The sequence below is a fragment of the Hevea brasiliensis genome, chromosome 18, assembly GCF_030052815.1.
Source record: "Hevea brasiliensis isolate MT/VB/25A 57/8 chromosome 18, ASM3005281v1, whole genome shotgun sequence".
Lineage (NCBI taxonomy): Eukaryota > Viridiplantae > Streptophyta > Magnoliopsida > Malpighiales > Euphorbiaceae > Hevea > Hevea brasiliensis.
This window is the reverse complement of record NC_079510.1, coordinates 42,315,068-42,328,028: the sequence shown is the minus strand read 5'-3', so window position 1 is coordinate 42,328,028 and position 12,961 is coordinate 42,315,068. Positions and strand designations below refer to the sequence as shown.

At 31.0% G+C, this 12,961-nt stretch overlaps 2 protein-coding genes across 5 annotated transcripts; both read left to right on the top strand.

Moving 5' to 3' along the window:
* The first annotated feature begins 3,601 nt into the window (after positions 1-3,601).
* Positions 3,602-8,106, top strand: LOC110636057 (zinc finger protein 4). Of its 3 annotated transcripts, XM_021785585.2 has the most exons (3): positions 3,602-4,209; positions 4,497-4,599; positions 7,155-8,106. In XM_021785585.2, the coding sequence occupies exon 3, from the start codon at positions 7,240-7,242 to the stop codon at positions 7,987-7,989; it is 750 nt and encodes a 249-aa protein (XP_021641277.2). In that variant the 5' UTR covers positions 3,602-4,209; positions 4,497-4,599; positions 7,155-7,239; the 3' UTR covers positions 7,990-8,106. The 3 variants fall into 3 exon arrangements, with proteins under 3 accessions (XP_021641277.2, XP_021641276.2, XP_021641278.2); XM_021785584.2 differs by lacking the exon at positions 4,497-4,599 and having other exon boundaries at positions 3,603-4,209; XM_021785586.2 differs by lacking the exons at positions 3,602-4,209; positions 4,497-4,599 and adding an exon at positions 4,627-5,380.
* Positions 8,107-8,504: 398 nt separating this feature from the next.
* Positions 8,505-11,066, top strand: LOC110636055 (54S ribosomal protein L24, mitochondrial). Of its 2 annotated transcripts, none has more exons than XM_021785581.2 (3): positions 8,505-8,661; positions 8,996-9,263; positions 10,399-11,066. In XM_021785581.2, exons 2-3 carry the CDS (start codon positions 9,067-9,069, stop codon positions 10,835-10,837), a joined length of 636 nt encoding a protein of 211 aa, XP_021641273.2. In that variant the 5' UTR covers positions 8,505-8,661; positions 8,996-9,066; the 3' UTR covers positions 10,838-11,066. The 2 variants fall into 2 exon arrangements, with proteins under 2 accessions (XP_021641273.2, XP_021641274.2); XM_021785582.2 differs by lacking the exon at positions 8,505-8,661 and adding an exon at positions 8,681-8,834.
* The last annotated feature ends 1,895 nt before the right edge of the window (positions 11,067-12,961 follow it).

Genomic DNA, 12,961 nt, shown 5'->3' with positions numbered 1-12,961 from the left:
AAGGAATAATGGGTGACTCACGTTTGCTTGGGAAGGGACCAATTTATTGGCCTCTAGTTCGATGCCACGTTTGGTTGTTGGGACCCTAATGTAAATGTAAAGCTTAATTACATTTTTATTTGTAATTATGAATTTCATAAAGTTTCACTTTAGCTTGTATATCAAAATGTCATCTCTTGATGGAGGCAATAAAATATATATATATATATATATATATGTAAAATATAAAAGAATTTAAAAATTTTTTTTATTAGAATGAGAATTAAATTAGTTAGCATATAAAAGAAAAGATAATATAAACTAATTTAGTATCTCAATTATGAATCTAAAGCAGTTTATTATTATTATTGTTATTATCAATTTAAATATACAAAAAGATATCTATTTTTTTATTTTTTTTAATAATCCCTTAAATAAACTAAAAAGGGCCAATAATATATAATATGATCAATAATATATAACAAATATAGACACGCGTTGCCTATTAATAAATGAATTTAATTTATTTAAATTTAATTTATTATAAATTTAATATATAAAATAAATAATAAAATTTATTTATTAAATATATATATTACATACGTTTATGTCAACCTTGTGTACTTGAATGCATAACGAAATAGGTGAGGTTGATACTGCGGATGCTGAGGCTTTTTGCAATGAAAGGGACAGAGGAGCTGTTTCAAAATCAAGATCTTTGCCAAGAAATTTTATATGCAGAGCTTTTTGTAATGAAAAGGACAGAGGAGGAGGTAGTTCAAAATCAAGATCTTTGCCAAGAAATTTTACATGCAGGGGGCTTTGCGCAATGAAAAGGACAGAGGAGGAGGTGGTTCAAAATCAAGATCTTTGCCAAGAAATTTTACATGCAGAGGCTTTGCGCAATGAAAAGGACAGAGGAGGTGGTTCAAAATCAAGATCTTTGCCAAGAAATTTTACGTGCAGAGGCTTTTTGCAATGAAAAGGACAGAGGAGGTGGTTCAAAATCAAGATATTTGCCTAGAAATTTCAAGTAGAAAACACTAGCGGCGTCAACCCACTAAGCTACATCAAACATACAAGGATCTGGAACATGTGGAAATTGAATTTTGGTTAGATTATGATATGAGTTAGGTCATAACTAAATATATAAACAGTCGCAGAATTACATATATCATGGAGAGTCACGGCCCTCAAAAATTTTGAAAATTAAAACTTTATTTCTAATTTTAATATATATTTAAAAAAAATTATTTATACCCTTAAAATTTTAAAAATTAAATTTGAGTGTATTTTTTAAAAAACTACCTCCAATATTCCTATTTTTGTATAAATTTTATTTATATTTTATATTATATAATTTTGATCTCTTAATATTTTTAATTTAGTTTTTATATTTTTAATAATATTTCATTTAATTTTCTTTTAACATTTATTTTTGACCTCTCAAAAATAAATTTCTAATTCCTCCTCTCTAGCATCATTTACACTAAATATCACAATCAATGGCAAATAAATTTAATCTATTTGATCTCTTCAAAAAAACATAATGGGAGAAAAATTTCAATTTGCAAACTTTTCAAATATTGAGAGTATATAATTTTAATTATGATAGAGTTTTGGATTTGGCCATAACAACTTTTATTGGCAATATAATAGCAATCTTTAATAAAGGAGAAATGAGCAAATGCATCAAGTGATGGAAAAAAATATATATATATTTACACTAAATCATCATTAGTCAATTTTTTTAAATCATTGTTTTATAATGAAACCTTTATGCTTGGTCAAATTTGAAAAGTTAATGATAAATTAAAATATATATAGTCACTGAAATTTTATTTGATTAATAAAATAAATTATTAATTTAAACTTTATTTTTAAATTTTTTATTTATTATATAAAATATATTTTATTTTTATTTTTATTTTTAATTAAAATTTATATTTAAAAAATATTTTTATTAATTAAAATATATTTTAATATCATAACATTATATTAGTTATATAAGGGGAACAATTTATTTTTCATAACATCTAACATATTTCAATTTGAAATTTCTAACTAGCATTTGATTTTTTTTTTTTGGGACATTCAAATATATCATAAGCTACTTATGGGTATTTTTTAATTATAATTATTATTTTTAATACCTTTTTAGTGGAAAATGTGAAACATAAACTTAGATATACATTAGGGAGACCTTTTGGCATGATTATAGATGAAATATATGTAAATAAAACTTAATGAACTATTATGTTAATCAAATAAAATTATAAAGATTATATTGTTAGTTATTGTTATTTTTTTTATGTAATTTAAATCCATTAGCTACAATTATGATAAATTATAAATATTTAAATATAATATAAAAAAATTAAAAAAATTAATTATAATTATGATTTAGTTTAAACGTTTTGCTTCTATTGTCCATTAAGCCTAAGTTTATACCAAAAGAGCAAAAATTATTAAATGGATGAGGGAAACGTGTTAAGTGACATTGCGACCATTTGAATTTTTAATATCATATATTCATATTTTTAACGATGAGAGTGTCCAAAAAAAAAAAATAGAGCGTTTTAAGTGACACACTTAAATATTTAATCATCTTATTTTAATAATTAATATATATATATATATATATATATATATATATATATATATATATATATATATATATATATAAAATTCATTTATTTTACTATTATCATTAATTAATATGTAAGCTTTTAATTTTTTTAATATATGTTACTAATAGTGAAAAGTTTGCATATTTCTATTTTTTTTAATTATATTTTTATCTTTACTACTAATTAACATATATTATGTAAAATTTATTGATTTATTATATTATTTATTTACATCGTGACTCTTTAATTTTTTAGACTGATTCATTATGAAATCAAAATATAAAATATATGATAAGATTCACTTATTAAATATATGAATTTTATATAATTATATATTAAATTAATAATAAATTAAATTTAGATAAATTTTTTTTGATAACATAATAATGATAAATAAAAAAGAAAAGCTAATTATGGTTTTTCATATGTACGCTCGTTCATTTTCTTTATATATTTCTTAGATAATAATAATAATAATAAAAGTGTTCATACTTACTCATAATTTTCATGCATTTTTGAGCAAAAATGCAATAATGAAAAATCACATAGAAAATTTCCAATCTCAAACTTGCAAATTATTTAGATAATTTTCTTAAATCATTGTTCACATTATTTTTCCTTTCTTTTTATATAAATAATTATGTGAAATTAATAAAAATAAAAATATAATGATATTTTATAATTTTATATAACAATAATAATATAAAAATTTTAAAAAAATCCGCAAACATCCAGTCAAACGTCTAGGACTAATAATTCTTCAGAATAAGAGATTAAGCACCGTAATCTTCTAGGGCCACTTGTGAGGCAAGGTTGGGTGCATGGCCTTTGTCTCATAGCTAAGGGACATGAACCAGCCACATTGTCCTGCAGAGGTGAATGTGATCAATGATTTATGCTTATCTAATAGACTTTATGTGTTCCCTTTTTTTTTCCTTTTTTGGTTAATTTTTAGCTATATAAACGCAAAGATGTATGGGCATATGTGCATGTTGAACAGCAGCAGCTTGTAAAGACTGGAACAGAGCAGAGAGAGGTGTAATGGGAGTACATCTGGCAAGAAAAAAGAAGTTGGAGATTGAAAAGAACAGCACAAATCTGATCTCAAACTTTCTAAAGTGGGAAGAGAATGAAATTTAGAGATGAACCACAAGCATTTCTCTTTTGTGAGGCTTATAGTACTCTTTTCCCTATTTGCTTTTGCTGTCTCTTTGTGTGCTTCTCTCTCTCTCTCTCTCTCTCTCTCATATTCATTGCTCTGTTAAAAGACTGGAGAAGCCCAAAATTCAACCGGAGTGGTAAAGTGTTACTTCACCCTTTTCTGCTCTTTCTGACTTCTCTGACTTTGCTCCATCATCTCCATTTCTTCTACTTCGGCTTTCCCATAATTGTCTGCATCTTTCTCCCTTTCTCTCTCTCCCTCTCTTGAATCTTGATGAGCTTATCTCTTCATTTATTCTCTTTTTATCTACCTCCACCCACTCATAAGTGGTAAAAATATGAAAAAACAATTGCTACCGTCTTTTCCTTTGATACTCTCACGCTTTCTCCAAAGCAACATGTCCTTGAAGCATGCTAGCCAATTTGAAGAAATTATCATGTAAGGAACTTTAACTACCTGCCTTATCATCTCAAGATTTGATTTTTATGGCTGTTTCTTTTTCTGTCTGATGATGCTTTTCCGCCCATCCTTTTTGTTGTTTTAATCTTTAATCTCTTCTCTTTTCAATTTTTTGGGGCATAAATTTACTTATTCTTCGCTATCAGCATTGGGTTGTTGTCGATTTTGCCTTCTGTTAAGGGTCTCAGAGTTTAGCAGAATTCTGGGTTTATCATGTGTTCTGCTACTTGAAGATGTGATTGTGGGATATTTGCTTTGTGGTCCAGTTTTTATACTTCTTGGTATGCTGATTTGAATTTCGATGTTTCTGGAGGAATGAAGGTTATTCTCACGCTGGCATGAAGGGGGAGTTTCTATTCTTATTGAAATGTACAAATTCTCTATTTGAACTAATTCATTGTTAAAATTTTCCCTACCTAGAAGTATTATCTTTTCATAATATAGCTAGTTTTCTTGTATTGGCTTCCCTAAGATGAAAGATGGTTTCAAGTTCCAGTATGGTGTGCCTTAAATTTATCCTATTCAGTAGATGTCTGGATGTAAGAGTTCTATTAGCTTGATAAGAGTGGATGTGAAGTTGTTAGTTTCACTGGGCTATTGATTTAGATGTCCTTGAACTAATACTGCCAATTACTGATAGAGTAATGGCTCTCTTTTGGAAGAACATTTATGATAGGAAATTATGGAGATTTTTTGCTATTTGCCTTTGTTATAAGTACTATTTCAGGGTTGTCTGCTCCATGGAAAAGGAGCCTGGTTACATTAGACTGATAGTGGTTGGAGAAGAATTTAGTTTAAAACATTAGTGTGTTCTGGTATGGACACATTCTTCATATTACTAGCTCATTGTCAGAAAGAAAGAGAGCACCTTTTAGTTGTTTCTCTGGCAAAAATTGTTTGGATTATCTGATTGCATTGGTGATCATAAGCTGGGTGCTGATAAGAATTAGTTCTGGATCTTGCACGTGCTTACTGATCTTAAGTTAGTAGCCCTGCAATTGGTTATTCTATTCTTAACTCTGAAGAAAAATATTTGAATTATAGTGACTATTGTGATGCTGGGTACCGTGCTCTTCTAGAACTTTTGTTGCCTGATATTTGGTCATTGCTGGATTTCACTTCCTTTTTTTCCCACTTGACGTGGCTTTTGGTGAGTCCTCTTACATGCAAATAAAATCTATGTTGTTTATGTAGACTGATGTTATTAGCCTGATTTCTTGTTTTGGGATAAAATTTCATTGTAGCCCATCATTGAGGAATTATTTTGTCCATCTTATGAACTTGTTATGTCACCAATTTATTGTTTTTAGAGTAAACCACCAATGCTGAAGCAATTGATTATCGAATGGGTCTACAAAACATATGCTATCAGTAACATCTTAGATTGTGAAGGCCTAAAGCTTGGTGGTGTAAATACAGTCTCTACTGTTATGTAGCAGGTTATATTCAAGTCTTCTGAGAATTACATAAGAAGGTTTGTGGTGCTTTGAATGGTATTATTGATCAATAACAAAAAGGTTCAAGTATAATATTTGTATGTTAGAGAATCGGTTTAATTTGTATGAGAGATGATTACTGGGATTAGGATACAAATGATAAAACATAAAACAACAATATGAAACAATAATGAATCAAGAAGGAAAGACTGAAAGAGAAGATTCTGTAATCATGTTTTGGCATGTTCCATGGAATTTACTTGAAATGATCTTGGGCATTATGTCTATGAGGATATATTACACTTCCAAATGGTTTGGCATGTTGTCATATGTGGAACTCAATGGGCTCATTGGTAGCTAAGGAAGTTGCCAAGGCGATTTTAAATACCTAATCTCATATTGAAAGAACAGTAAAGCATAGTGCTTGAGTAACCTACTAGTTGTTTCTTTGATCCTTGCTTTAATATTGGATTTGACAATTTATTATTGGTAGTTTAGCGATCTTTTGCTCCCTTTTCAGTCTGCTGATAACTTTTGCTTGTCACTGAACCACGGAGGCAGCTGATTGAGGTTTCTTTGCTCCACGTTTAAGTTTTCTTTAGGCTAGGATTTAAAGGTTGTCCTTTTGAACCAGTAGCTTCTCTGTTTCCTGCAAGATCAATGATGAGCCTATGTTCATTTTTGATTGCTCGTACAGAGGTTTTGACAAAATAATCGGATTGTTATATACTTCCACGGGGCTTTATTATGGCAACAGTTGTAATTTGATTCTTTTTCTTAAGGTCATATGGTAGCATAGCACTGAAGTATTTATGTATTTTATATCAGTCTATCCTTAAAGACATAGTCAATCATGAGCAATCACTTACGTTTTCACGTAAGTATCAAAGTTCACAAATTTTAACTTTTTCTTGCATGCCTTAATTGGGAGTGTGAGACAAAAATACTTTAATGGCAAAGGGCAAACAAAGCTTACAGGGACTAAGTTAGGAATCAAATAGCGCTCAAGTAGTTTGCTAAAAATATAAAAAGCCCGTGTCCAACCAGATTATAAGTGATCCTTACTGTTTTAATTTGCACGACTTCGAAAGCAGTTACATGACTGCAAGGAATTTCATCCCAGCCTGCTGGTGTACTGCGCTATGGCATGTGTCTTGAGTTAGATGATGGTGATCATTTACTTCTTTGACTGATTGTCTATTGGAAGAATTTGGCGCATCCTTCTTCTTTGCTCAAGTCCGAAATGTGGGTATGATCATGAGGTTTGCAGTTAGACATGAATATCCCAAGACCTAGAGAAATGATTTCTCTAATCATTTATGTTGTCATGGTCTACATTGTTATTGTAGGTATTTTTATTTGCCTAATTTTTTGTTTATGCTAGTATATTTTACTCTTGTTGCATGATCTACATTGTCCTCGTCTATCCGTGGTACATTCCCACTACCAAGGCAAATAACCTCATCCCTTGTGCTGCTGTGCATGCAGGTGAAGCATTAGTCATTCAGCTTCAGCAGCTTGTTTAATTTTTCCCCGATTCATATAGAGCAAAGTACTTTTGCTTTACGTGATCATGACATTGCAGAACTCCAAATTGGAATCTGAAAATGAGTCTGAAATCAGCAGCAAAGTAGCATCCAATGTATCTTTGCAAGAACCATCGCCTGATCCTTCCAAGGACAACAGCACCCCGGCTTCCTCTCTCACAGAACTTGCTAAGCTTCAAAAACAACAGGGTCCAATACCAGTTTCCCTCGACCTATCACTTACCTTTAACTCCAATGACATCAAGTTGAAAGGCACAGGTGAGACTAGCAATGAAGTAGCTGCCCCTTCTCCAGCTGAAACCATCCCCAGAGTTTTCACATGCAATTACTGCAGGCGCAAGTTCTACAGCTCACAGGCACTTGGTGGCCACCAAAATGCGCATAAGAGGGAACGAACAATGGCTAAGCGTGCAATGCGTATGGGAATATTTTCAGATAGGTACGCAAGCTTGGCATCTCTGCCACTTCAAGGTTCTGCATTTAGGTCCCTTGGGATCAAAGCTCATTCTGCAATGCATCAGAATATCATACCATCACAAAAGCCTCCAGGTACAAGAGGTGGAGCTAGATTTGTGCAAGGCTATTATGGGATGCCAGTATTCATGGAAGATGATGATGTTAGCTTGCATTGGCGTGGAAGTTTTAGGCAGGTGGGTGGATCAATTGGTGGTAACTCAGAGTTAGAGTTGGCTCAATGTCCAAATATGAATATTGTAGGAATGGCACCACAGCAAAGGACAGATTCATCTGCACCAGATCTTACCTTGAAGCTCTGAATTTTGTATTTTCTTATTGAATTTATGATTTAGACATGCTACTCATAATAATCTTTGCTTTGTACAGTGAGAAATGCATTGGCAAGAGGGCTGAGAATTAATTTTCCTTTAGAACAATCTTCTTCTTTTTCCTATATTAATTCTTATTTGTACTTCGCATTACTAATGGTGTTGGGCAAGAGATTCTGGAGGATTTAATTAATATCTAATGTTAATTATAATAAAGCCTAATGAAATATAATGTAATAATCATTGTTGTCAGAATCATATTGGCTGCTATTGTTCTTAAGAGATTATTAATTTTATTATATATATAATATTTATTTAATAATATATTGATTAAATTCCAATTTAATTTTACTTAAATTATATACCACTTAATTATTTATTTTCACTAATTTAATGATGGGACTAAATTGAAAACCTTAATAACATTGAATTCCATCAAGTTTCAACTAATATTAAATTAATTATATTTCAACAAATTGAAAGAATTTATCAGAAGCTTTTCGGTCTATGGTAAGTGGGCTTTCGAATGGGTCGGATTGTTGACCAAAAGGCCAAACCCGATTGGTAGAGCTCAGGGTTTTAGTCTGTTCAATAGTATATTAACACTCTAGTTCTGAGCTCCGACCTCGAAGGGTTTTACTGAAATCAATCCATCGTTCTGAGGTACCCTCTTTTACGAATTTTTAAATTTCATGAAATCAATTGATCCTTACTTTTAATTTTTTTTTTATCAATTTCTTTGCATTTCTAAAATTGCTACGATTTCATTTAATTTTGAAAGTTTCATTTTGGTTGCCGAGAAAGCTGATGAGAATTAAAGAAATCGTACCAGGCAGGTTGTGATTTTTTTTTTCCATAGCCAAATATTCTCTTAATCAAGAGCTAATCGTGGTGTAAAATAAGAATTTTTAGCTAATTATGTTGGTCCTTGCGGAGGACTTTAGTTATTTATGTTTTAAGCGTCTTCTTCATTCGGCTGCTTCATTTTGTGCCTCAGATTCACGAAGAAAGAGGAAAATCAATAGCTAACCGTAGTCCAGAATCCAGAGCGAGCTAGAAAATATTGAAATGGCATTTAGAGGGAAGGAGATGATGAAGAAAGTACTGAAAAAGGTAGGAGAGAACAATTTTACACCTGGAGTTAAGGAATCTCTGAAGAAATCCATACCTGATAGCAGGGTCGTTATGGGCCGAGCCAAGCGTGGCCTTTTTGCCGGCCGCCATATCCAGTTCGGCAATCGCATTAGTGAAGATGGTGGTAACAAGTTCGTTCTCTGTCTGTCTTCGTTGTATTGCATTTTTATTAATTGCAACTTTTTTCAGGGAAATTGGGAGTTCATATTTTTGGGTTTTGAAGAATATCTGATCTTGTGATGATGGTGAATTGACGTATGGCTCATTGAGAATTCCTGTCATGCTTTTTAATTTTGTGGATGCTGGTGTTTGCAATCATGTTATTCGCTTTGAAATGATGTTGATTGCCAAGCTTGTTAGTTTGCGTGTGGTCATTTATTATCTTCCCTTTGCATGAAGTATCATATGATGTTGCTACTGATGGATATAGTTTTGGAGTTATAATGAGAAACGCTAAAAATTTCTTTTTGAAAAGATGCGCATGATCTTTGGTTCAGTGTAGTGGGATAATGCAATGGAGATTATGCATGTAAGAAAACTTTTGAACTGTCAGCACTCTTATATCTTTGAATGAGATGTAAAGAAACATTCTGGATTTTGATATAGTAATGCAACATCATTTGGTTAGCTAGAGTTCAGAAGCAAAACTGCTGCATACATAAGCAAACAGACCAATGTAATAAATGAATGATATGGCGGGGTTATTATCAGAAAAGGTGATGTTGAAAATGTTTATATGTTTAGACAAGTCAATAAAGCTTATAGAAACTTCTAATTGTCCTTGTCCAACCAAAGAATTTAATCCATGATCATGAGGTGAGCTATTGTTTGCTAATTCCCTAATTCTCTTTAAATATGGTTTTTTTTTTTAGCATTTCTTGTTCGATATGAGGTATAGATGAATGTTATTAGATTAAATGCCAAATTGCTGTTCCACATTCAGCGATTTGATCTTTAACAGAGCTGACTTGCATTCGAATGATGCTGTACTATTTTTTATTGTCATATAATAAAGATTATATGTAGTATGGAAAGCTAAGTAGATAACTAACAGGTTTAGGGCATACCTGTCAATGTCATGATTTTCTGTTGTTGTGGCTGGGTTGGTACAAAGTTTTTATTCTAAACACAACAGTATTAGATAATGTCGGATGTTTGGAATCTATTTACTGTTGCTGGCGTGAGTCACATGAAAAGATTTATTGCTTGTTGTTCATGTTTCAAAATTTGAAGTGCATTTTGTGTGTCTGTGAATTGTGATGACAGGTCAAGGAGAACTTGGAAGCCAAATGTCCAGGAGAAGAGGCTGTTTAGCTACATCTTAGACCGCCACATTAGAGTCAAAGTTACTACTCATGCCCTTCGTTGCATAGACAAGGCAGGAGGGATCGATGAGTACCTTCTGAAGACTCCTTACCAGAAAATGGACACAGAAATGGGCCTCTTCTGGAAAGCTAAGATTGAAAAGATGTATGAAGAGCTTGGGAAGATGGAGGTAGCCTTCTTTTCGCCTGAAGATGAAGCCAAGCTTGAGCAGGGTTTCAAAGATTTAAAACTATCTGAGCGGGAGGCTCGTAAGCAGTTCAGACAACAGATGTACGCCACAATGGCCAAACAGAAGCAAGCGGACGAGGGAAGAAGCTATATTAGTTTCGTCTTAGCAAGCTCTGATGATTATCCTGAAAAGATAGTGGCTAACTATTGAGTTTAAACCTCGTTAATTAGCCTGGGGATGTTGGTCAAATTTTTGCCTAGTCTGAAGTTTTTGTTTGTTCATCTGTAATGTGTTTTAATATTGGAATTTTTAGTGATTAGAATATGGAGTCTGGCCAAAAAGCTTTTATGCTAATATAGGCAATTAGAAATCCCTGTAAAATTTTCTTTGCAAGTGCTTGCAATTATTAGTTAAGATAATTGTGGCAGAATTCCTTCTAGATCCAAGTTCAACTTTGGTGAATCAACTTTGCTGCCTGTCCACTGATTATTTTAAAGAATGGAGATAAAATAACCAGCCATTCAATGTATGAATTTGACAATTTAAGATGATGAAAGTCATGACTCTTCTCTTCATCTTCTTTCCACTCCTTTCTGTATTTTTTTTATTTTGTCATCGATCGGCAATCTCATCAAGCTGGTTATACGACTGTATCAGGAACTGGTCATATTTCAACATTTACAGCGCTATCTCGGACCTGGATTATGAGCCCAACTACTGTTTTTTAGCCTCAAGGACCAAACTCTTCGAAAAGTAAAAGAAGGACAAGTCCAGTGGACAACCTGGATTTCATTATTTTATTATTTTTTTCAGGATTCCCGGATTTGATTTAATGTCAGCCTTTTTTTTTATAAATAATTCTGTTTATATATAAATGTTTTAATATTTTTACTTCATTATCAGAAAAATATTTTTTTATTAATATATTTTCTTAAATATTTCAAATATTAAAAAATAATAAACAGATCGTTAATTTGTTAAAATAAATTCCTTGTTCGCCTATCATTCCACATTGTCTTTTTTAATTTTGATTTCACATTGTCCACTTTTAGGATTTGAGACGCGTTTATATTTTAAGGTTGAGTTGGACTTTTTATTTTAACACAAAATCAATCTTATCATCACATATTCATTTACATTTGAGAAGGCTCATGTTATTCTAAATGCCTGACACCTGTCATGTTATTTTAATAAAAAAATTATTTAATATATTTAAGGCATTAAATTTTAACATTCTTCACACTCACATAAATTTAAAATTTTTTATATATATATATATATAAATTCTAAATCCATTTAATTAATTATATAATTTACCTTATTTTATGTAGGAAAGTTGCACATGATTGGGTGGGTAATATATGCTCTTCCATAAATCATTGGCCAGAACCAAAAAGAAAAAGAAAAAGAAAAAGAAAAAGAAAAAGAAAAAACAGTGACTTTTCATTACAAGGAACTTTAAGGGCATTCTAGTACTCAAAATTTGCACGCAGAAAGCCAATTACTTTACATCAAAGCGTCCTTTCCAGTGTTAGAAAGATTCTCAGTGACAAAATTGTTAGCTTTTTTCTTAAACCAAAATTTGAGTAGGAAATGATGAAAAAAAAAAAACATTATTTTCTGAATTAATAAATAAAGTGGAATATTTTTTTTTAATTATTTAGTACAATGGAACAGAAAAAATACAGAATATTAAATTAAACAAAGTTATCATGAACACTAACAACCATGTCTTATTTATATCTTTGTCAAGATCCATCCCTGTCTATGTTTCTGTGATATTGGATTTATGCTGCCATTTCAAATGTTGTCTTAAAACTCTTTACCCTTAAACTGGGGTCAATGTTCAAATCAAGCGTAAACATTTGTCCCTAGCAATCCACTCTTATGGCCGGCCTCTAAGTCTAAACTAGAACAATGGTTTTATCATTCTCATTGGTGCTTAACAATCAAAAATTTCAAAATATTGAAAAAAGAGAAATAACTTTTTCAATAATTGGACCTATAAATTTACGACTTAGTATTATTTAGTTTGATTTGATTTAATAAGTAAATATATATTACAAAATTAAATTTAAATCTTTACTTTTTTAATCTCTCCTACATAATATTTAGCAGCAATATCAAGAATATTAATTTCAAGATCATTATTTTTCTTACACCTTGTTTGAAGATGAGAAAAAGGCAGAGAAAAGAAAATAAATAAGGGAAAAATGAATTGAAATTGATACTTTTCTTTATTTGAAAATGAAGATAAAATAAAGGGAGGAGGAAAAATAACTCTTATTTTTTTCTTGTTATTTTCTCTCTAATTTTAAGAGAAAATAATAAAAG